The 25,318-nt window shown below is 40.0% G+C and overlaps 1 protein-coding gene across 1 annotated transcript in view; it reads left to right on the forward strand.

Moving 5' to 3' along the window:
• The window catches only part of LEKR1 (leucine, glutamate and lysine rich 1), a 148,522-nt gene extending 129,510 nt beyond the window's left edge, over positions 1-19,012 (forward strand). The window contains exon 13 of the mRNA XM_045850755.1: positions 18,464-19,012. Coding sequence (XP_045706711.1) covers positions 18,464-18,874 — 411 coding nt within the window. The 3' untranslated portion in view covers positions 18,875-19,012. The remainder of the gene's footprint in view (positions 1-18,463) is intronic.
• Positions 19,013-25,318: the final 6,306 nt, after the last annotated feature.

The raw sequence follows: 25,318 nt of genomic DNA on the forward strand, positions 1-25,318 counted from the left end.
AACCTTATGCCTCTGGGGAGTGGGGCAGTGGGGCGAAGTCCTAAACGGAGCAAACCCCGTTGTGTGCCACGACACTGGAAAGGCTCGGGAACTGGAGACACCAGATACCTCTGAAAGAGGGAGGGAAGAGTGGATTTGAAAACAGGGCTGTTTGAATGATTGTAAAAGGATCAGATAGATGCTCAGATGCCCTCCTTTAATCCCAAGCTGCCCCCACCCACTATCCTGGCAGGATATCAAAGATTTATACTCTAGAAAAACAAAATGTGAGAGGCTTTTGATCTAAAGATACACATCAGCAGAGTATGGGATAAGGCTAGAATGAAAGTATGTGTATTAAAGGGTGAGACCTTCTAGTCCACTTCACTCAGCCACTTCCCAGAACAGACAACCAGGCTTACCATATATATTCATATCCGGGAAATTAAAAAAAAGAATTTTGTATACTAACAATTGGGGTCTTCCAATGAAATCCCTGTCTAGTCTACCCACTGAGAAGTATACTAGTCAATAAACCCTTATAAATGCACACAGAACTTCTAGTAACATTTGGGAGATTTGAAAAGATAAGAGTCGCCAAACATTTGAGAATCATCTCTAATATAAAAGAGAGAAGCCAGGATTGAACAAATAAGAAAAAAAGAACTTTGCCCTGGCTGGTGTGGCGCAGTGGATTGAGTGCTGGCCTACAAATCAAAGGGTTGCTGGTTCGATTCCCAGTCAGAGCATATGCCTGGGTTTCAGGCCAGGTCCCCAGTCGGGGGGCTGGAAGAGGCAACCACACATTGATGTTTCTCTCCCTTTCTTTCTCCCTCCCTTCCTCTCTCTAAAAATAAATAAATAAAATCTTTAAAAAGAAAAAAAAAGACCTTAGAAGAAATAGACACAAAACAATGTGGGAAGCAAAAATGAACTTCAAAAAAGAGCACAATTAATATCTTTATGAGAAAAGAGAAGATATTGCATAGATGAGACATGAACAGGCGGCTATGAAAAAGAGCAAGCATGAGTATTAAAATATAAGAGCTGAAGCAAAAAAATTAATATTTGGGGTAGATGATTAAGCTGAAAAAAAGCTCCCAGAATGTAGAAGAAAAAGCAAAGAGATGAAGAAGAGAAAAGAAAATTAGAGGATCAAGCCAGGATATATAATATCCTACTAAATAGGATTTCCAGAAGAAGAGAACAGAAAATGGAAGGGAGGAAACTATGCAGGATCTAATTCAAAAATATTTCCAACTACTGAAGGGACATGCAGTTCTATTTTGAAGGGGCCTACGCAGTGTAATGGATGGCAAAACAAACACATCAAAGCACTTCAGCATGAAATGTCAGTACCTTAAGGATAAACATAATTATTTAAAAGCTTCAAGACAGACAAAAAAAAACCAGTCACCTGAAAAGGAATAGCAATCAATGACATCAGAATTCTTAACAGCAGCAGGAGAAACTAGAAGATAATGGCTTCCAAATTCTGCAGGAAAATTATTTGCAACCTAGAATTCCATATCCTGCCAAATGGGCAAGTGCAAGGGCCAAGTAAGGATATTTTCAGACATTAGAGTTCTCAAAAAGGACACTTCCCTTGCAGCCTCACTGAGGAAGCTGAGGATATATGACACCACAATGAGGGTAAACTAAGAAAGGAGAAGAGATAGGAATCAGGAAATGAGCTCCAACACAGGAGAGAGCGGGAGGGAATCCCCAGGCCCATGGTAGGAAGAAGTCCAAGTGTTACAGCAGTGCAAGAGTTAGAGAACAACCGGGCTAGGTTCAGCAGAAAAATGAAGGGCTTTTAGAGTATGTTTCCAAGCGAAAAAAAAGCTGGGGTAGCAAAACTTACATCTGACAAAATAGACTTCAAAACAAAGACCGTAAGAAGAGACAAAGAAGGTCATTACAGAATACTAAAGGGATCTATCCAATAAGAGGACATAACTCTTGTAAACATATATGCACCAAATATAGGAGCACCTAAATATATAAAGAAAATCTTGGTGGACTTTAAGGAAGAGAACAACAGCAATACACTCATTGTAGGGGATTTTAACACCCCACTGTCACCAATGGATAGATCAGAGAAAAAATCAACAGGGAAACAGCAACCATAAATGACACATGACATCAAATAGATTTAACTGATATTTAAGAACATTTTATCCAGAAGCAGCAGAATACACATTCTTCTCAAGTGCATATGGATCGTTCTCAAAGATAGACCACATGTTAGGAGAAAAAGAAGCCTTAACAAATTTTAAAAAAATTGAAATTATATCAAGCATTTTCTCAGGTCACAATGTCATCAAACTAGAAATTGGCCTCAATAAAAATCTCAAAAATATTCAAATACATGGAGGCTAAATAGCATGTTGTTAAATAGTGAATGAGTTATCAATAGGATCAAGGAAGAAAGCAAAAAGTACCTGGAAACAAATGAAAATGAACACACAACAACCCAAAACCTACGGGACACAGCAAAAGCAGTCCCAAGAGGAAAGTTCAGAGCATTACAGGTCTATATCAAGAAGATAGAAAAATCTCAAATAAACAATATAATCCTATACCTAAAAGAATTAGGAAAACAACAACAAATAAAGCCCAGAGTAGAAGGAAGGAAATAATCAAGATCAGAGCAGAAATAAATGATATAAAGACTAAAAAAATCCAAAAGATCAATGAATCCAGGAGCTGGTTCTTTGAAAAGATAAACAAAATTGATGAAACTTTAACCAGACTCAACAAGAAGAAAAAAAGAGAGGACCCAAATAAATAAAATAAAAAATGAAAGAGGAGAAGTAACAACGGATACCACAAAAACACAAAGGATAATAAGGAAATACTATGAACAACTATATGCCAGGATATTGTACAACCTGGGCAAAATGAATAAATTTCTAGAAACATACAATTTTCTAAAACTGAACCAGGAAGAAGCAGAAAACCTGAATAGACCGATAACAACCAGTGAAATTGAAGCACTAATCAAGAAACTCCCAGCAAACAAAGTCCTAGACTAGATGGCTTCACAGGCAAATCTTACCAATCATTCAAAGAACTAATGTGTATCCTTCTCAATATATTCCCAGAAATTCAAGAAAAGGGAAGACTTCCAAGCTCTTTTTATGAGGCCAGTATTATCCTCATTCCAAAACCAGATAAAGACACAGCAAAGAAAGAAAATTGTAGGCCAATACCCCTGATGAACATAGATGCTAAAATCCTCAACAAAATATTAGCTAACTGGATCCAGCAATACATTAAAAAGATCATACATCATGACCAAGTGAGATTTATCCAAGGGAAGTGAGATTGGTACAATGTTCACAAAACAATAAATGTGATATATCAGATAAACAAAATGAAAGATAATAATCACATGATCATATGAATAGATGCAGAAAAGGCATTTGGTAAAATCAAGTACCCATTTATGGTAAAAACTCTCAGCAAAGTGGGAATAGAGGGATCATACCTCAACATAATAAAGGCTATATACAAAAAACCCATAGCCAACATTATACTTAATGGACAAAAACTAAAAGTGTTTTCCTCTAGATCGGGAACAAGACAGGGATGTCTGCTTTCAACATAGTACTAGAGGTCCTAGCCACAGCGATCAGACAAAAAGAAGGCATCCAAATTGGAAAGGAGAAAGTAAAACTCATTATTCATAGACAACATGATATTATACATAGAAAACCCTGTAGGCTCCACCAAAAAACTACTAGACCTAATGAGTTGAATTTGGCAAAGTAATGGGATACAGAATCAATGCTTAGAAATCAATGGCATTTTTATACACCAATAATGAACTATTAGAAAGAGAAACTAAGAAAACAATTCCATTTACTATTGCAACAAAAAATAAGGTACCTAGGAGTAAATTTAATCAAGGGGGTAACGGCCCTGTACTCAGAAAAGGATAGGACACTGAAGAAAGAAACAGAGGAAAATACAAACAAGTGGAAGTATACACCATGTTCATGAATTAGAAGAATTAAAATCATTAAAATGTCCATACAACCCACATCAATCTTTAGATTCAATACAATTTCTATTAAAATTGGCATAGTTCACAGATCTAACACAAATATTCCAAAAATTTATAGGGAACCAAAAAAGACCCTGAATAGCTTTGGCAATCTTGAGAAAGAAGAACACATTTGGACGAATTACAGTACCTGATTTCAAGCTATACTATAAGGCTGCTGTAATATAGACAGTCTGGTACTGGCATAACAACAGACTCATAGATTAATGGAAAAGAATAGAGAACCCAGAAATGAACCCACACCTTTATGGTCAATGGAGTAAAAACAGTCTCTTCAATAAATGGTATTGGGAGAACTGGACTGCTACATGCAAAAGAAAGTAAACTAGACCACCAATTTACACTATATACCAGAATAAACTCAAAACAGATAAATGACTTAAATATAAATCCCAATACCATAAAAGTCCCAGAAGAAAACATACGCAGTAAAATTTCAGACATCTTGCATAATACTGTTTTTGCTGATGTATCTCCTAGGGCAAGGGAAATAAAGGAAAAAAACAAATGGGACTACATCAAATTCAGTCTTCTGCATGGCTAAAGAAACCATCAAAATGAAAAGGGAACCAACTGTATGGGAGAACATATTTGCCAATGATACACCAGACAAGGGTTTAATTTCCAAAATATATAAAGAACTTATATGACTCAACACCAGGAAGAAAAACAATCCAACTAAAAAATGGGCAAAGGACCTGAATAGACACTTCTCCGAGGAGGACATGGAGATGGCCCATAGATGTATAACATTACAAGATGCTCAACATCACTAGCCATGAGAGAGATGCACATTAAAACTACGATGAGATATCACTTCACACCTGTCTGAATGGCCATCATTAATCAATAAACAACAAGTGCTGGCAAGGATGTGGAGGAAAGGGAACCCTAACGCACTGTTTGATGGGAATGCAGACTGGTGTACCCACTGTAGAAAGCAGTATGGAGTTTCCTCAAAGACTTAAAAATGAAGTTGCCTTCTGACCCAGTGATCTCACTTTTGGGAATTTCTCCTAAGAATCCTCGAAACACAAACTCAAAAGAATATATGCACCCCTATATTCATAGCAGCATTGTTTTCAATAGCCAAGATTTGGAAACAGCTTAAGTGTGCATCAGTAGATGAGTGGATAAAAAACCTGTGGTACATTTACACAATGTAATACTAAGCAGCAGTAAAAAAGAAGGAATTCTTACTTTTTGCAACAGCATGGATGGAACTGGAGACTATTATGCTAAGTGAAATAAGCCAGTTAGTGAAAGACAAATACCATATGATCTCACTTATAACTGGAATCTAATGAACAAAATAAACTAACAAGCAAAACAGAACCAGAGGCACAGAGATGTGGAACAGACTGACATCTGCATGAGAGGAGGAAGGAGGTGGGGACTGGTTGAAAGAAGGGGAAGCGACTAGTCAAAGAACATGTATGAATGACCCATCACGGACAACAGAGTGGGGTTGACTGTGGGAGTGGCGGGTGGGCTGGGTGAGGGGTGCGAAGGAGGAAAAATGGGGACAACTGTAATAGCATAAACAAGAAAGTATTTTTTAAAAAGGAGTATATCACCAAGAACAAAGAGAGGCTGACAGATTAGAGGGAGTGTTTGGACATGTTAAACACATATTCAAAGCGTCTGTTAGTGGTATTGGTGAAAAATTAGTAATCAATACCTAGACAACTAAGCAGCTAAATAATGAGACAATGATTAACTCTGGAAGGAATCTGAGCAAGAAGGAAATTGTAATCACAGTACACTGCATAGCCCAGGTGTGCATAATATTTGTATATATAATCATAGAAAGAAAAAATATGTGCATATATTTAACTAAAAATTGTGATAGAAATATAATGGGGCAGGAAAAACATCTCATGAGGAAGGAGAAACATCTGTTGGGAATATCAATAGGAAGCTAAATCCTCATCTTCTGTTCTATGAAGTCAGTAGGTAATGACTTCAAAATTAGAAACCATGAGATAGCTATGACATGGTATTATTTAGGAATTCAGAGAAAAATATTAGGAGACACAGCTTAAAAACCTGAAAATGGTTGTTTCTGGGAGGCAGGATTGGAAGTGTGAAAGAGTGCTTTTATTAATGATAATTTGATAGCATTGTTTAATTTTAACTATGTTTACTGTATTACTTTAATTTTAAGAAATAATTTAAATTAATGGAAAGGAGCTGTGGCTGGTGTAGCTCAGTGGATTGAGTGTAGGCTTGTGAACCAAAGGGTCACCAGTTCGATTCCCAGTCAGGGCACATGCCTGGGTTGTAGGCCAGGTCCCCAGTTAGGGGACATGCAAGAGGCAACCACATATTGATGTTTCTCTCCCTCTCTTGCTCCTTCCTCTCCCCTCTCTCTAAAAATAAATAAATAAAATCTTTAATAAAATAATGGAAAGGAGTAAATTATAAAATGAAAACCTGATAGAGAAGGTGACAAAGAAAAGAATAAAGAGCAAGGTTAAAAAAGAAAAACCTGGAAATTATAAGTAAAAATGAACAACAAACTACAACCTTTGAGATCTTTTTAAGATTATGAGAAATAAAAGAATAAAGACAAAGCAGATTCTAGCTTAAACTTTAATAAGATGTGCCTGGCATACTTCAGTTTATTCTTTAAGTCTGAATAAAAATATCATTTCTCCATGAACCCACAAAATCCCAGAGACAAGCTTACTTATACACCTCTGTGCCCATTGCATGTGTATATGCATTCATTTAACAGGCAAACAGGTTTTTTTAAAATAGACACTCACAAGGAGAATAAAGCAGGGTAAATGGATACTTTCTGAAGGAGAGGTGCTGTATTACATGGTGTGGCCAGAGGGCTCTTTAAGGGGGTAATATTCAAGCAGAACTGAAGTGAGAGAAAGAACATTCCTGCTAGAGGGAATAGGAAGCGCAAAGACCCTGTGGCAAGGAGCATCCTGGGATCCTTGGAGAAACCATACAAGAGTCAGGAGGCGTTGCTGGAACTTAGTGAGCAAGGACAGATGTAGAAAGCAAAGTTGGAGGGGTCAATTCACGGGACTCTTTGTAGGCTACGGTAAGGATTTTGGATTGTTCCCTACGTGTGATAAAAAGCCACTTGGGAATTTTGGGAACAAGGGAGTGACATGATCTAACTTATTTTTGGAGTACAACTGATTGCTGTGTGGAAAATGGGCTGAGGGAGGGCAAAAATAAAGATAAGGAGACCTATTACAAGACTCTTGAAAAGGTCTTGAGAAACACTGATGGTCATGATGGGGAAGCAGGAGAGAGTGGCCCGATTTGGAATACATTTTCAAGGTAGAGACAATGGAAGTTGCTGATGGGGTGGGCGAGGGAAAAGCCTAGAAGGAGTCAAAGATAACTCCAAAGTTTGGAATCTCAGAAACTGAGTCACACTGCCATTTGCTGACACGGGAAACACTAGTAAAGGAATAGAAGTGGAGAGAATATCAAGAATTTGATTTGGAACATGTTAATGTTAATATGCCTATTACATGTCCAAATTTAGGTGTTGAATGGATTGGGGAAGGCTAAATGGAGACACATTTTAGAGACATCCACTTGTAACTTGTAGCTGATATTTAAGCCTTGGGACTGAGTGAGATCACCCAGGAACAAGACAATAGAGAAAAGAGTTGAGAACAGGCATTCTGGCTTTTCGAGGCTGGGAGAAGGAGGAGAAGCCGGCAATGGTGACAGAGAAGGACCATCTATCGAGGTAGGAGGAAACCTGGAGGAGAATACTAGCAAGGAGCCTAGAGAAAGAAAGTATTTTTAAAAGGAAGCATGAGACTTATACAGGGCCACAATCCTTTCTACAAAAACTTTGGCTTCAGATAGGTTTTGCCATTCAAATTATGTTGAATTTTAGGAAGTTAGCAAAGCGCATACGCCCCAGAGATCTAGGGCGGCCCCTTCCAGGCAGCTGCATTAGCATTTCTGAGTGAAGCGTAGGGGTGGCCCCACTAAGTGAACACAAGAAAGATGATCGGTCCAGTCAGATTTTATCAACAGTACCAAATGTTATGAGTCACACGAATGTTGCTTTGCAGAGCATTTTGGATATCAAAATCATGGCTCGTGGATTGTAGATGTGCATTTGCTTTCTTCACAACAGCTAGTTTTGTTGGTTCACCTGGCCATCTCTTGAGATCTTGGCTCTGTTCTTGTTTAAACATCAAGAAAAGAGAGTGCACGTGTTTCCCTGTAGGGTTACAGACACAAAGAGGTGACGGGAAAAGTGAGGGAGGAGTTTTCCCAACACTGCACAGTGGGCACCAGTCAGGCTTCACTACACACTTTCCAAAATTTGGGGGTCTCATGGATGACTTTAAAACTGCTTGGGGTTTTGAATAGTTTCAAAATGTAAGATCTATTTTTTTTTAAAAGAAGGAAATCACAATTATGTAGGAAAGTTTCCAAACCTGGCAAGGATGAATTTATGTAAATGCTGAGATTGAATTTCAGGAATTCATGGCAGTTGCAAACACAAATCGCTTTTTTGCAAGAGGGATTTGCTTAGTTTTAGGCTATGCACTTACTGCATTTGCATGCTTAATTGATATGGAGAAAATGGCATACATTTCTCTGGTAATTCCATTTCTGAGAAACCAAAGCAGCAGTTAGTAAATTAACAAATCAGTGGTTCTCAACTTTGGGACCAAAGAAAATTGGAATCTGAGTCTCCTCCAAAGAGTATGGGATACATGGAGATTCTCTAATCTCTGGCTCCACAGGGAGCAGGGGGATGTCAGGGAAGCTTTTAGGGGGCAGGAACAATCCCTGGGGTTGGTTAGCAGGGAGGATGGTTGAACTGACAATCTGAGAACCTTCGCCTTGGAGTGTGAGGCTCAGACTGAGTCTCCAGCCAGAGAGAGAGATCCAGGCAAGACCGTCTTTTACGATGTTGGAGACAGCCCGTCCTGACACAGCACAGATGCCAGAAAATTGACAGAAGGAGAAAAAGCATGGAGAAGTGTTTTTTTGTTGTTTCATTAGTACTAATTAAATCTTAATGAGTGTTAGATTATTGACTTAGGAAGGTAAATCGTGAACACAATGTCTTCTTCTTGGGCTCCTCCTCCCCATTCTGAAAATCTGCTCTTGAGAGAGCTTGGCCCACAGATGATGTCCCTGCTCCTACCTCTGTTTCGGCACGTCTGCCGTAGTTGTCTCACGGTGTTCCTTGTGTTCACAAGCATAGAAATACAGTTTTAAGAAAAAGTTGCTTGACATCCTTTGTACTTCTTTCCTGGAAATCTATTCAGATTTCTATTTATTTATACCTTCCAAGGGCAATTTCCACTGTTCTTCTACAGTGTTTCGGGCTGATCAGATTAGTTGAGCAGAAGCTTTAAGTGGAAGTTTGGGCACATCCTTTGCTAACTCCGACTCATCCTTCTGGTTTCCACACCTTTTCCACAGAGTTTCCTTTCACCACAGCTCCCCACGCAGCTGGCTGACCATCCAGTCACCCCCAGATACATCTAGTTTGGGCTGGTGGAAACTGTAATCTGACTGGTTGAGACCTTTCTGGGTATACAGCACAGAGACACCCATCTGTGCTTATTCTTTCCTGAGGACTTTCTCTCCTAGTATATCCCCCCCAAGTTATGCCAAATATAGCTGATTTCCATCACAAACAAGATTCTCACCTTCAGAATCATCAAGTTACCCAGCAAAGCTTTCTTTTGCTTCTTCCACTGTTGAAAGCAATCCAGCTGTCTCTAAGGATGAAAATGAAAACAAACATAAAAATAAACCACCCTTACATTTTAAAGAGTGGAGAAAATTGGCCATATTAAAAATTTCAAACAGATGGTGAGCCAGTTTATATTTTTATTTTGACATTTACTTACCCAGTGGGAGTATAATTGAGCCATATTTTTAAGCCCACTCAAAGTAACCTTCATCTGAGAATGTTGTAGACATGCGTATCAGGAATGCTCTCCACCAACCTGCATAGCTTAAGGACTCAGGAACACTAGTTCTCCCTCCCCTTGACCAACCTAACCAAGGGCCACTCAGGATAGAAACCTTCTCCCTAAAAATTTTGGCCTCTGAACTATCCTCACTTCCTCCCATCTTGCCCCAGTCAATGCCATTTTCCACAGAGCTGGCAAAAGCATCTAAATTGGCCCACGCCAGCCCTCTGCTTAAAATCAACCTTTTGGTGACTCCACACGGCCCTCAGAATTAAGTTAAAACTCTAGTATTAGCATGCTACCAAAGCCATCCTTGATCTGACCCTGCTCACTCCTCCCTGCGTCAGTCCTGTTCTCACCTCCCCTTGTGTGCTCTGTACTCGAGTCATTCTAAGCCATGTGTCATCTCAAGATGTGCCTTTCCCCCTCTCACCGCCAGGTGCTGGCCCTCACTGCCCACCCTGTCTGGGAAACCCCACTGCTCCTTGCTCACCTGCCTCATGCCTCCCTTTTCTTCTTGATTTAGTTTCATTGCAGTCCAGTGATACTCTTTTACCGTACTAAAATGTGGCCAGTGATAACTTTGACTAAAACAGTTAGAATACTATGGCTTCACTGATTATGCTCGTGCTTGTCCATGATTCTCAAGCTCACTGAGCATATTTCATTTTACACATTTTCCCATGTTGTTCAATAAAAACACATTAAAATTCTACGACAATACAACCTTCCAAAAAGACAACTAAAAAAGACAAACATTTTGCCTAAATTGCCGAATGCAATCTAGCCACGAGTGAATGATTCTTTTCCACATATGATGGAATTTTCCACTAATGTGTCTTACTGATTCTGGCCATACCCGTGAGTGTTCTGGTCATGCCTGTCACGCACTCTCCACTCCTGAAATAGCAATCCCCTAAACTCGATGTGCTCTATTTCCATTTTTTCTACTCCATGATTGAATAAATGATAATATTTGAACTGCTTCTTGAACAAAACTGAATTATAATCTCAATTTTAAAGGAAGAGATAATGGTGGCAGGGGACATGCAGGTATTGTGGGATTCACCTGAGATTTCATAGTGTTTGCAGATCAGACAAAAATAAAAGTCCTAACTTTGGACCCTGCTTTCAGTTCCAAGGTCCTTCTGGTTTGGGGAATAATTTAAGAAAGAGAATTCATCCTTTTTTTCTGGAAGCTAATAGCCTTCAAGAAGGATGAGTTCCAGAGCGGTGGGCCCCAGACCGAGATGGTCAGCAGCCCTTCCGAAGTTCAGTGTGGAACTGGCGGGCACTTTGCTTTCATTGTACCTGCTTTGGGGACATTTGGGTTCATATCACCTTTTTACTTCCTCCTTTTGTGGTGTGTCACTTGCCTGAAATAGCTTTTAAGTGATTTGCTTTATGCGTATTTTCTGTAGAGCACTTGTTCTTTCCTTTGAGATCTGAATTTAATTTTAGTAAATTTCAGTACAGGTGCTGAAGCAGTACTACCCAGAAAACCAAGCCCATGCCCACAAAAATATCCCCCTACGACATCAGCAATATCAACAGCAACTGAGCAAAGATTAATAAAGATGGAGAGAGATTAAGAATATTATAAGATTGGAAAAAGGGAACATGAGATGACTAAAGGAGATAAAAATGATTTTGAGTGGGAAGAGGGAGGAGAAATAATAAGAGTAAGGAATAGAAAACAAGGCAAAGAAAGGGATAAAATAATATTTAAGATGTAAGTAAAACAGGGAAGGGTGGTGGCAAAATGGTATAAGGAAGAAAGGGAAGAGTATAACATGAGGTTTGAAATAAAATTAAAAAGGTAGGGAACCAGGGGGAACAAAATTGCAGGGAACCGCAGGGAACAAAACCACAACAGGGTCAATAACAGTGACAGCTGAGCAAAGATGAATGAAAGTGGAAGGAGAATAAGGATATTGTACAAAAGAGAATAGAGAACATGAGATGTCTATAGTAAAGAGAAATGATTTTAAGAGGATGGGGGAGGAAAAGTAATAAAACTAAGGAATAGAATCCAGGTCAGAAAGGGGAAATAAATAAATTCCAAACTCAAATAGGCAATAGCAGGAAGAAGGCAAAGTGGAGTAAAACAGGAGGGAGTAACCTGTGAGATTGAAATTTAAAAAATAGTGAACAAATACAAATACAGGTGAAGAAGAACAGCAACAACTGTAATATCCACACCAAACAAGCCATGGTTTATGAAAGTGGAAAGGAAATAAGAATATTATAAGAGGGGACAAAAGAATATGAGCTGACTGCAGGAAGGAAGAATGCTTTTAAGCAGATAGAGGGAAGAGAAATAGTAAAAGTTAGGAATAGGAACAAGGAGTAGTATGGGGGAAAATAAAATTTACAGTGTAAATAAGGGCAGGAAGAAGGCAAAATGGAATAAGACAGGAGAAGGGTACAGTGTGAGATTTGAAATAACAATAAAATTAAAAATAAGCCCTGGCTGCTGTAGCTAAGTGGATTGAGCGCAGGCTGTGAACCAAAGAGTTGCCAGTTTGATTCCCAGTCAGAGTACATGTCTGGGTTGTGGGCCAGATCCCCAGTGGGGGCCATCGTGAGAGGCAACCACACACTGATGTTTCTCTCCCTCTCTTTCTTCCTCCCTTCCCCTCTCTCTAAAAATAAATAAATAAAATATTAAAATAATAATAATATAAAATCTAGTAAAAAGCATAAAAATAAAGGACAAAGAATAGTGAATTAGTTGGAATACAATGGAAGCAAACAAAGAAATATTAAAAGGCCATGCGAAACAAAGAATGCTAATTCTGAAGAAGAACGAGGTGATTTGTCTCAGCAGTTTTGTGTTTGCCCTCTGACTTCTCTTCTGGATCCACCTCTGGTTTTCATCAGTTCAAGGTCCCAGGCTGGGTCATCCATCTTCCAGCAGCAACTCCTGTACCACCTTCACCTGCCTCTAGAGGGAGCTTTTGTTGCGATTGGGAGGGTGGGACCCCTGAGTATCCCCTGGGAAGCACTGTTCAGTCTTCTCGGAAAATTGTGGTTGTGTTCCCCCTGCTCCTACACCACCCATCTTGGTCTGTCCCAGCTTATTTCCAAGAATATATAACTTCTGAGGAATGAGCTGCCATTTCAAGGGAGGGGCCAATCTGTGTAAGAGCTCTCTCCTGCTTGGTGTTCGTGTCAGCTCTGTGTGCAGCTGAGGCTGGGTGGGGCCCTGACTCCCTCTTTCTGCACTGACTTCTGATCTCCCTTCCTTGCTGGCCTCAGTGAAATAGGACTCTAGGAACCAGTGTATTTTTTCTCCCTGAAGGAAGTTCAAAATGGGTCCTTCAGGCATTTTTCTTTCTGTCTTTCTCTTGTGGATTTGCATCCTGCAGGGAGTTCTTGAGCCTTACTTGCCTGTTTTGCCAATCTTCCCCATTGATGGTGCTTTCTATCCTGCAGGAGGTGGGGGTTGGGTGCAACCTTCCTTTCCCAGAGGTTCCATCTCCACCGGGGTAGGGGGCTCTGTTTGGCTGTAAATAACCTCAGGTGCTCAACTCCCAGCCCACTGCCCTCGAAACAGAGTCCTGAACTCTCTACCTTGCACAGCCTCTGCCCTGCCAGCTGTGCCAGGGTGGAACTGAGAAATCTCTTCGCTGTGCACCTTTCTGATCTCTTTGTCCAGCTGCACTGAGTGGGAACAAACTTTGTCCTCTGTCCTCTCTCCTTGCTGGAAGGGCAGCTGTGCATGGGGTTCCTGCCCAGAATACCTCAGCTTCCCTTTTAAAGAAAAGTCCCTCTCGGCACTCCTGCAACAGCACTGAGTTATTGTCCAGTTTTCCATACACAACACCTCTCCAAAAAGCCAAGACTCTCTCACAGTCATAGCTGGTCATGGCCTGTCTCTGCCTGACTCAGGTGCAGTTAGAATCCCTCCTTCTCTCTCTCTCTCTCTCTCTCTTGATTGGAATTTGCCACTGCAGCCATGGGTGTGCTGCTTGCTCTGTAGCCTGGATCTACCCGACTTTGTGTACCCAAGTCACTCCCAGCCTGGGTCTAGGGTTCCCTGCCCTGCGAGGGTAGGAAGCTGCAAAGCTTCGATCTCTGACCAGGCTCTCCATGGCTGCAGGCACCATGCAGGAGGTATTTCCCCTTCAACCTAAAAAATTTTCTTACTGCTTGTTGCGAAGTATCTCCTGTACTCCTTGGCTTCCAAACTTTAGATCAGCTAAGATTCTGTTGAATGTTCAGTTTATTTTTCAGACGATCAGCCAAGTGTCCAGGTTGGGGGCAAAAGCAAGTAGACTCAGACTCCACCTACTTGGCTGCCATCTTTAACTCAATTTTTTCTTTTTCTTTTTTTTAACTGTTGTTCAGTTACAGTTGTCCCAATATTTCCCCTGTTGCTCTCCCCTGCCCTGCCCAACCCAACCCCACTCTCTCAATCAATCCTCACCCTTTTGTCTGTGTCCATGGGTCCTTTATGCATGTTCTTCGACTAGACCCTTTGTTACCTCTTTCTCATAGCTTCATTTTTTAATATACTTTATTGATTATGCTATTACAGTTGTCCTATTTTTTCTCCTCTTTATCCTCTTCTGCCCTTTACTCCCCCTCCCACCATCATTCCCCCACCTTAGTTCATGTCCATGGTTCATACATGTAAATTCTATGGCTTCTCCATTTCCCATACTATTTTTAACCTCCCCCTGTCTATTTTGTACCTACTGTTTATGCTTCTTACTCCCTGTACATTTTCCCCATCCTCCCCCTCTTCCTCCCCTCCCCCTCCCACTGATGACCTTCCATGTGATCTCCATTTCTGTGTTTCTGTTCCTGTTCTAGTTGTTTGCTTAGCTCATTTTGTTTTTGTTGTTTTAGGCTCAGTTGTTGATAGCTGTGAATTTGTTATCATTTTACTGTTCATATTTTTGATCTTCTTCTTTTTCTTAGATAAGTCCCTTTAACATTTCATATAATAAGGGCTTGGTGATGATGAACTCCTTTAACTTGACCTTATCTGGGAAGCACTTTATCTGCCCTTCCATTCTAAATGATAGTTTTGCTGGATAGAGTCATCTTGGGTGTGGGTCCTTGCCTTTCATGACTTGGAATACTTGTTCCCAGACCCTTCTTGCCTGCAAGGTTTCTTATGAGAAATCAGCTGATATTCTCCTGGGAACTCCTTTGTAGGTAACTGTCTCCTTTTCTCTTGCTGCTTTTAAGATTCTCTCCCTGTCTTTAATCTTAGGTAATATAATTATGATGTGCCTTGGTATGTGCTTCCTTGGGTCCAACTTCTTTGAGACTCTGAGCTTTCTGAACTTCCAGGAAGTCTATTTCCTTTGCCACATTGGGGAAGCTCTCCTTCATTATTTTTTTCAAGTAAGTTTTCCATCTCTTGCTCTTCCTCTTCTCCTTCTGGCACCCTATGGTTCAGATGTTGGAGTACTTAAAGTTGTTCCAGAGGTTCCTAAACCTCTCCTCATTTTTTAAAATTCTTGTTTCTTCATTCTGTTCTAGTTGAATGTTTATTTCTTCCTTCTGCTCCAAATCGTTGATTTGAGTCCTGGTTTCCTTCCTGTCACTGTTGGTGCCCTGTACATTTTCTTTTATTTTACTTTTCATAGCTTTTACTTTTTCCTCTATTTTACAACCATACTCAACCATTTCTGTGTGCATCCTGATTACCAGTGTTTTGAACTCTGCACCTGATATGATGGCTGTGTCTTCATAGCTTAGTTGTATTTTTTCTGGAGCTTTGATCTGTTTTTTTCATTTGGGCCATATTTTTTTTTCTCAGCTCACCTGTTACATAGTAAAGGGTGTAGCCTTAGTTTTTTGCCAGGGTGGGGTAACCACACGTCGCTGCATTGTGGTGCTGCATGTGGGGGAGGGGTTAGAGAGGGAACAATGCCTCTTACTGAGCTCTTGGCCAGCTTTCTGTCACTTCCTCTGCTACCCACAAGCAAATTGGGCCCTTCTGGTGCTGATTTACAGGTGGGTGGTTTTGTGTATATTCTAGGATGCTGTGGGTCACTCCAACAAACTCTCCTGTGAGGCTGGGAGTTTCTCCCACTGCCTCAATCCCCACATGTTTTTTCAGTCAGAGGTTTCTAGACTTTATTTCCCCATGCTGGAACCCTGTGTTGTGTGGTCTATCTTGTTTCTTAGTTGTTCCTCCCAGTTGATCCACATGCAAATGTGGGACCACCCATTCTGCCAGCTGCTGCCTCACCCACCCAGGTCCTCCTGCTGCTCCCTTGCCTCAAGTCCTGTGTTCCCCACTGCCTGTCTCCACCCTCCCTACTGGTTTGGATGAGTATTTCTTCTTTAACTCCGTGGCTGTTGGACTTCCGTACAGTTCAATTTTCTGGCAGTTCTGGTTGTTTTTTGTTTTTAAATTTGTTGTTGTCCTTTTTGTTATGCAAGGAAGCAAAGTGTATCTACCTATGCTTCTATCTTGGCCAGAAATCTCTCATAGCTTTCTTAATCAAGGTTATACTAATTTATTGAACCCCTTTAAATCTAATCACTTCACATTTGGGCAGCTTACTCTACTAGTAGACAAGAAACACAATGCATGAATGTTTTTTTCCTTTTAAAAGAAAGTTCACATTAAGTTTAGAAAACTTGGGCAAAACCAAATTGTCTTACTGTTTTTTATTGCTTCAGTGTCCTGGATCAAAATGGCTCATGCATGTTTGATATAATTAATTTGACAATTAATTTAGGCCTAGGCAGCTTGGAAGCAGGCAGGACCTTTAGAGTTGGGTTATTTGAGGCAAGTTACATAACCAGTCTGAGCTTTATTGTCTTTCTTCATCGAATATAGTTGTTGGGAGCAGGGAATGAGATGACACCCAGTGTAGCAGCTTATTGATCTTCTTCTCTAATCCTCCTTCCCTTGCTTTTTAAACAAGTATTTCAGTTAGAGTTAATGAGATCCAGATGATAATGCCACAAACACAATCCTTGGTCTCTTGTTTCTCAAAAAAAGAATAAAAAGAAATTAACTACAAGTGATTGACCCTCCTGATTTTTTAAAAATACGTGGACACATGAATCATCTATGTATGTTACTACTGTATGTAAACAATGTGGCTTTGTGTGACCCAGACACGCCACTGATTTTATTAAAAAGGACTGTGCAACTGCTAATCTGGAATTCTTCCACATTCCTCAATATTGATTACTAAATTTGGAATTGAAGGGAGTTCTGACCATAATCACAAGAAACTAAAGTACAGGAGATGCTACTTTCCCTGATGCTTTTTTAGTTCCACTGACAGAAAATTACTCAGTAAACCCTTATGAGGATGCTTTCCCCTTGAGACTTAGACTTGGGTGTGTCTTAGCTGTTTTTACAAACAAGCTAACCTGATGGAAGTTCATTTTTATGCAAAGATACTTCTGCCCCATCATTTTAACTGTGTTTACTTATTCAAATACTACTCTGAATTATTACTTTTCAGACTCTTTTTTGATCACCCACAAACATAATTCAGGGCATTAGGCAGATCCAAGGCCTAATTCCTACCATGGACCTTAAAGTAAGTTTGATGAATTGCCTAGATGAAAGATGAGTAACTCTGCAGCTAGAAGTGTAGTCCCAGAATTTGAAGGGGCCTTAATGATCTCTAGTCCGGTCACACATTTGAAACTTAAATTTACTCTGTTGCTTCCCAGTCAAGTGATATGCAGCCTTTCAGAGTATCATCTGGAGACCCCAAGCTATTAAAAAGTTCTACTTTGACTTAAACCCCATAGCTTCCACCCTTGGCTCCAAATTCTCTTGGGGACATAAAAAGCAACTCTGCTTGCAGTTATGAGGCTTCAGACTTTTGAGGACAGGAACTGCATCCACTATAACTTCTAGTAACTTGATAAATGATTGCTAGATGGAGTTAAAAGCAGGAAATGTTATTCTTTATTTTGATGTATATCTTACAGATTAGAAAACGATGAATATATTTAAGTTCCATTGAGAAGGCATCATACACAGTAACTGATTTTATTGTTTAAATGCCATAGCTGATATATTTTATTCTTTCAGTCTTAAAATTCAACACCTTTACCTGTTTGTCTTATGTATTGGAGCTTACCCTCATTATAAAATAAGATATTCAGTAACATTATAGATATTAACTCTTAGACATCACATGTGTGGGACACAGTGGACACAGAGAAGTTGAGACCCCACTGAAGTAGGCATTAAGAATTCTGAGTTCCAGTCCCAGCCCCACGTCTACCATCTGAGTGACTTTGGCTCTTGGTTCCTCGTCTGCAAACTGCAAAGTCTGAATCAAATGTTCTCTTGTCCTCTCCAGTTTTAGAATTCATTTGTGTTTTTGACTTTTCTGTCCCATGTGGTAGAGTAGCCACAAAGTCAGAGAACTCAGACCCCTGATTTCCAGTTCAGTTCTCAATTTCCATTGCCAAGAACTATCCACTGTTAAAGCTAGGGATAGCTAAAGCTCCCCCACCCCTTTTCTCATTTCAGAACACTTTGCTCCAGGAAACAGTGCGCAGAGAGTGTGAAGAACGCTTTGAATTGACAGAGGCTTTGAGTCAAGCCCGAGAACAGCTCCTGGAGCTCAGCAAGCACAGTGGAAGTTTACCATTGTCACCGTGTTTCCCCAGCCAGGGCAGCCTAACCTCCTCCGCTGCAGCAGGCAGTAATCAGGGGGAGAGAAGCACTTCGAGACTGAACTCGGAAAAAGGAATCAGAATCCCCAGCCTGCACGGAGTGCCACAGCCCACCCTTTCTCCACCATCAGCTCAGCCCAAGAGGGTCAGCAACTCAGGTTTGCCCACTGTCCTTCAACCACATCCTCCCAGGGGTCGGGCATCTTCAGTGATTAAGACCAGACAGAGACTGGCTGTCCTTCTGTGGAGACTGAATCATCAGTGATTGGTCCAGAGTCCAGAGCACATCCACACGGCATTTCTGGTCGTTCCCTGAGTGCTGGAGACTCCCGGTCACCGAGGATGACCGAAGTCGAACCAGTACCGCAGATCACGAGTGCATGTCTATAGATATTTTTAACAAAAGAGTTGAAAAAGCTAGGCAATTGGGAAGCCACATTTTCAAGAGGCCTTTCAAATTGCAACAAATAATGGAATTATTGGGATTCCACTTTCTATATTTATGGATTGTATGTTTAGATATGCTCTATAAATATACCCCTTCAGAGATCATAGGTACAATTTTTCACCCATGGCATCTTTTGTATACATTTTTTTAACAAGCAGAAGTATCTCCACAAAAAAATAGATTGTAGTGGTTTCCTTGGTGTTTTTTCATTGGTTTGTTAAGCTGAATAGGTTAAAGAGATGTAATTAGTATTCCAAACAGACAATAAAAGTACATTAGTCTTTAATTAGATAATTTCCAACATGTTTAGTTCAGATTTTCACAGAGTTTATCATCATCACCACCACCACCATCAGCATCATCACCCCTTCTTCACCTCACAGTCTAATTGGTTCATCTAATTTTCTTTTAGGCTAGGTCAGAAGAAATGATAGGTAACTTTGAGGAAGGCATTCTTCCCTGGGAGGCTGGGGACCTTCTAACAAAAAGAGACCAGCAACTCCAGTTCAAGAAACAGGTAGTTTGCTTTTTCAGACTATGTCAGAGAAGAGACTATGTTAGAAAGCTGAAAACCTGGCCCTGAAAACATTACTCCATAGAGATTTTCTGCATTGAATGCTTTTTGGCACTCAGAGTTAGGTTTTGACTTGAACTTGTGTTCTCAAGCCATTGAGAAAGGAACTAATTCAAGACTTTAATAGAGACACATAGCACTAATTTGGGGTTCCAATTTTATTACTCCTGAAAATGAGCAACGGCTTAACATGTTTTCTGTTTCCAGTGTGAAACGTTAAAACCAGAAACCAGACAAGCTATTTTAAGTTATCATGAAGTTTCAGGCTCCACCTGTTTCTAAAAATACCTCTTTATCTTAAGCTAGTGTTCAGCTATCTTGTTCTCCAGCTAGGAGAAGTGCGTTTTTCTTCTAAGAATGGCTGTACTTAAACCTTCCTCCGACAGCATCATGGACATCATGGCTCCTTAGTCCCCCCATTAGAATGATGTAAGATGTGTGAAATATGACAGGTAAAACTCACTGTTACTGAGCTATCATATTGAGAAGAGAATCCAAACATACTTGAAATCCCTCCCTGGGGCAAAAAAAACTAAAGTTACTAAACAAAATCAACCAGTAGTAGATATTTTTTTTTATTTTAACCTCAGAAAAATTCCACATTAGATCCATTAATTTTCCTGACTAGTATAAACGAGCACATCTTATGTTAAGGCTTAGAATGCTTATTTTTGTTTTACAGAGATCGGTGTTCCTTATAATGGCATTTGACAAGAGAACATAACATCATAGAATAATGGTGCTGGGGTAGAGAGGTCACCCTCACAACCTCTTTACCATAAGGAGCACCCTGAAGGGGTCTGCTGGGCAGTGACGGAGCTAGAGCCACTGTTGCCTGATCCCAGCATGTCCACCTCGCTTTTCCAGTCACCAGAGATTCCCCGGCCCCCATCATGACTTTTGTCAGAAGCACCTACACTAAATTTACCTGCTATTTTCTTTAAATGCATTCACATTTAAAAAATATATTTGATTGATTGTGCTATTACAGTTGTCCCAAGTTTTCCCTCTTCTTCCCCCTCCACCTGGTACCCACCTTCCTTCCAGCAATCCCCCCAACCTTAGTTCATGTCCATGGGTCGTGCATATAACTTCTTGGGCTTCTCCATTTCTCATACTATTCTTAACCTCCCCCTGTCTATTTTTGTACCTGCCATTTATACTTCTTATTCCCTGTACCTTTTCCCCCATTCTCTGCCTTCCCCTCCCCAATGATAACCCTCCAAATGATCACCATATCTGTAAGTCTGTTCCTGTTCTGGTTGTATGCTTAGTTTGTTTGTTTGTTTTTTTTTAGATTCAGTTGTTGAGAGTTCTGAATTTGTTATCATTTTAATGTTCATAGTTTTTAAAAATATATTTTATTGATTATGCTATTACAGTTGTCCTATTTTTTCTCCCCTTTATTCCCTTCTGCCCTGTACTCCCCCTTCCGCCATCATTCCCCCACCTTAGTTCATACATATAAATTCTATGGCTTCTCCATTTCCCATACTATTTTTAACCTCCCCTTGTCTATTTTGTACCTACTGCTTATACTTCTTACTCCCTGTACATTTTCCCCCATTCTCCCTGCTGTCCCTTCCCACTGATGACCCTCCATGTGATCTCCATTTCTGTGATTCTGTTCCTGCTCTAGTTGTTTGCTTAGTTTGTTTTGTTTTTGTTTTTTAGGTTCAGTTGTTGATAGTTGTGAGTTTATTGTTACTATAATGATCATAGTTTTTGATCATATTCTTTTCTTAGATAAGTCCCTTTAACATTTCATATAATAAGGACTTGGTGATGATGAACTCCTTTAACTTGACCTTATCTGGGAAACACTTTATCTGCCCTTCCATTCTAAATGATAGCTTTGCTGGATAGAGTCATCTTGGGTATAGGTCCTCGCCTTTCATGACTTGGAATACTTGTTCCCAGACCCTTCTTGCCTGCAAGGTTTCTTTTGAGAAATCAGCTGATAGTCTCCTGGGGACTCCTTTGTAGGTAACTGTCTCCTTTTCTCTTGCTGCTTTTAAGATTCTCTCCCTATCTTTACTCTTGGGTAATATAATTATGATGTGTCTTGGTGTGGTCCTCTTTGGATTCAACTTGTTTGGGACTCTCTGTGCTTCTTGGACTTGTATGTCTATTTCCTTTGCCAAATTAGGGAAGTTTTCTTTCATTATTTTTTCAAATAAGTTTTCCATTTTTTTCTCTCCCTCTTTTCCTTCTGGTACCCCTATGATTTGGATGTTAGTACGTTTGGAGATGTCCCGAAGGCCTCTTATACTATTGTAGTTTTTTTTTAATTCCCATTCCTTCTTTTTGGTCTGGTTGAATGCTTATTTCTACTTTATGTTCCAAATTACTGATTTGAATCCCAGCTTCTTCTCCTTCACTATTGGTTCCCTATAGATTTTTCTTTATTTCACTTATTATAACCCTCATTTCTCCCTTTATATTTTTTCCATTCTCAGTGATCTTTCAGCATCCTACTCACCAGTATTCTGGAACTCTGCATCTTATAGGTTGGTTGTCTCCATTTTGTTTAGTTCTTTTTCTGGAGTTTTGTTGAGTTCTTTCATTTGGACCGTATTTCTTTGTATCCTCAATTCGGTAGCCTCCCTGTGTTTGTTTCTGTGTTTTAGGTAGAGTTGCTTTGACTCACTGTCTTAGTAGGGTGGCCTATGTAGAAAAAGCACTTGTAAATTGTGTGTGGTGGATGGAGCCTTAGGTAATTGCCAGGGTGCGGCAACCAACTTCACCACTTTGTGGCTCTCTGTGGCGGGAGGGCTTGGGGAGGGGACAGTGCTCCTGCCTGGCTTCTGGGGGTTTGCCCAGCACTCACCTCATTTCCAGTCGCTTCACCCAACTCCCAGTATGCAACTGGCACCCTTCCAGCTGTTGCCCTGGTGCTGAGTCCCAGCGTGGATGGATTTATATATGTTCTAAGATCGTGAGAGCCCCTTAAGCAGAGTCTCCAGAAAATCTGGCAGTTCCTTTCACTGCCCCAACCCCCACTGGTTTTTACAGCCAGAATTTATGGGGATTTATCTTCCTGGTGCTGGAAACCTGGGCTGTGCTGTCTGGCCTGGGGCTGGGATCACTCACTCCCAAGGTGTCCCTCTTGGTTTTTATCCACCACACATGAAAGTGGGACCACACATCCCACCGTCGCTGCTGCCTCTTGTGCCTCACCGCATCTCCTCGCCTCTTCACCCATCTTGCATCTCTGCCCCCGTACCCATCTGGATGAATATGGCTGCTTTAAATCCTTGGTTGTTGGACTTCCATACAGTTCAATTTTCTGATAGTTCTGGGTGTTACTTGTTTTGAGGTTTAGTTGTAACTATCTCTGTGGTTGCACAAAGAGGCAAAGCATGTCTACCTATGCCTCCATCTTGACTGGAAGTTGCATTCATATTTTTAACTGAAGGTTATGTCAAAAGGAAACCCAAGGAAGAATGTCTTTAAAATAATGAGGTTGATTTTCTAGTTATATTTTTCCCTGATGTGCTTAAAATAAATGTGTGTCTATTAAAATACTAAATATTAATATACCTTTAAAATTACCTTGTATAATGTGGGCAGTAATCATGCCCATTCTGGAGACCACTGCATTAAACCTCAGTGTGCCTGATCTGGTGCTTGTATGTTTACATTACAACTACTCATCACATGAGGGAGAAGGCAAAAGCTGGTGAAAGCTTTAGCAAAAGCATAAGAAAATATTTGGGACAACAGTCTTTGTTATCCAATTACACTTGTTTTTCTAGTTTGCAATCATAGCTCTCTTTGCAGGAACCAGAAAGATACATTTTTCCTAAATTTTTAAGATATTTAAATTTGTAAAGAAGGTCACACATAAGCTTTTCTAAGGTGATGTAAAGAGTGTCAGTGTGAAACGCAGTTTGTTTGCTGTTACTCTCTTGCTTTAACAATGAGTAATTCTGTAAATAATCATTCTGAGAATAAGTCATGATTGCAGTAACTGTGTCGTATTTCATGAGTATAGCAGAGAGGTGATTCCATAGATACACAGGGAGACAAGATTTACATTAGTTTCAACCTAGACAATTTGAATGGTCCAGTCTGAGCTATGTGTATGTCTTTTAAAGAATGACACTTGAAGAGAAGAACATTAGAGTAAGTAACCTGGGAGTTAAGAACACATTCGAACTTTTCCTTGATTTTCTCATTATGATGAACAAACTCCTGGCATAAAACAGTATCAGCAATGTCAAGAAAGTAGTGATTGTGGCAAAATAAAGTTCTCAAATACATAGAATGGATATTAAGTCTAATAGTTTTAATTTCTCTATAGGCATATGTTTTTAATGACCTCAGTGGGAGGATTTATAGGTCAAAAGCAAAGAATGTCATAGAAAAGATTTCTTTAATTTTTTAAAAGATTTTATTTATTTTATTTTTAGAGAGGGAGGAGAGGGAGAAAGAGAGAGAAACATCAATGTGTGGTTGCTGAGGGCCGTGGCCTGCAACCCAGGCATGTGCCCTGACTGGGAATCGAACCTGCAATGCTTTGGTTCTCAGCCCGAGCTCAATCCACTGAGCTATGCCAGCCAGGGCCTGAAAATATTTCTTAGAGAATTATAACTCTATTTGTTTTTCTTCTTAAACTAATATTGGTGGGCAAAGATGGGAGAGTCCTATATGTAACAGATTTTTCAAGCAATTTTTTTAAGTCTTGAATATAGACTTACTATATTTATAGTTAGAACTGCTTTAAAGTTATTTTTTCAGGCAATGGAATTGACTGGGAGAGACATTAATCTTAAAAAATATGTCACACTAAGATTATTTTTGTACTTTTCAATGCTTTGAAATGTCTTTTTTGTTAATTCCACTATTTTTTACACAGTTCAATTTAGAGCAGTTTACTAAGACAGAGCTGTGAAGGCTCTGTACTTCCTGCAGCTCTGTTTTTCAGCCCTTACTGAGCACTACGGCCACTCTAAAGAGAAGTGGGTGGACGAAATCAGAAGTCTTTTGGCAGCAAATAAAACGATACGGCAAGATTGAAAAGAAAATACAGTAGTTTACATCTTTGGGAGCAAAGCCAGTGAGTGATTAGCTTGCTGCTCAGAAGACATAAAACAATGTTCAGATTCATAGGTTCCCATACCCACCACTATCTACTCCTTTGTTTTTTCACTTTGCAAGTAGCTTTTTATTACTTAAATCTTATTTTTCAATTACAGTTTACTTTCAATATTATTTTGTGTTAGTTTCCGGTGTACAACACAGTGGTTAGGCAATCGTATACTTTACAAAGTGATCCCTCCAAAATTTCCAGTACTCACCGGGCACCATAACATAAGTAGTAATTACAATATTATTAACTACATTCCCTATGCTGTACTCTACATGCTCATGACTATTTTATAACAACCAATTTGTACTTTTTTAATCCCTTTACCTTTTTCACCCAGCCCCCCCAACCCCTCTTTTAATGTTCCATTAGTCCCAAACGTTTTTGTAATATTACAGTTAAATTATCGCTAATTCCTTTGATTATGGAACAAGTTTTCTCAAGGTTCAGTTTTAAAGTTCTTAGGATTATTACAGTGTTGCTCTGACAGAACAACCAAGGGTCCTAATAGAAAGGTTAATGCGCGGCCGCCTAGAGTCCCCCGTCACCATGCGGCGTCTCACGGAGCACAGGAAGTCAGGTCGGTGCGTGCTCG

This window comes from Phyllostomus hastatus, unplaced genomic scaffold (assembly GCF_019186645.2).
Source record: "Phyllostomus hastatus isolate PE091 unplaced genomic scaffold, TTU_PhHast_1.1 phas_contig_86, whole genome shotgun sequence".
Lineage (NCBI taxonomy): Eukaryota > Metazoa > Chordata > Mammalia > Chiroptera > Phyllostomidae > Phyllostomus > Phyllostomus hastatus.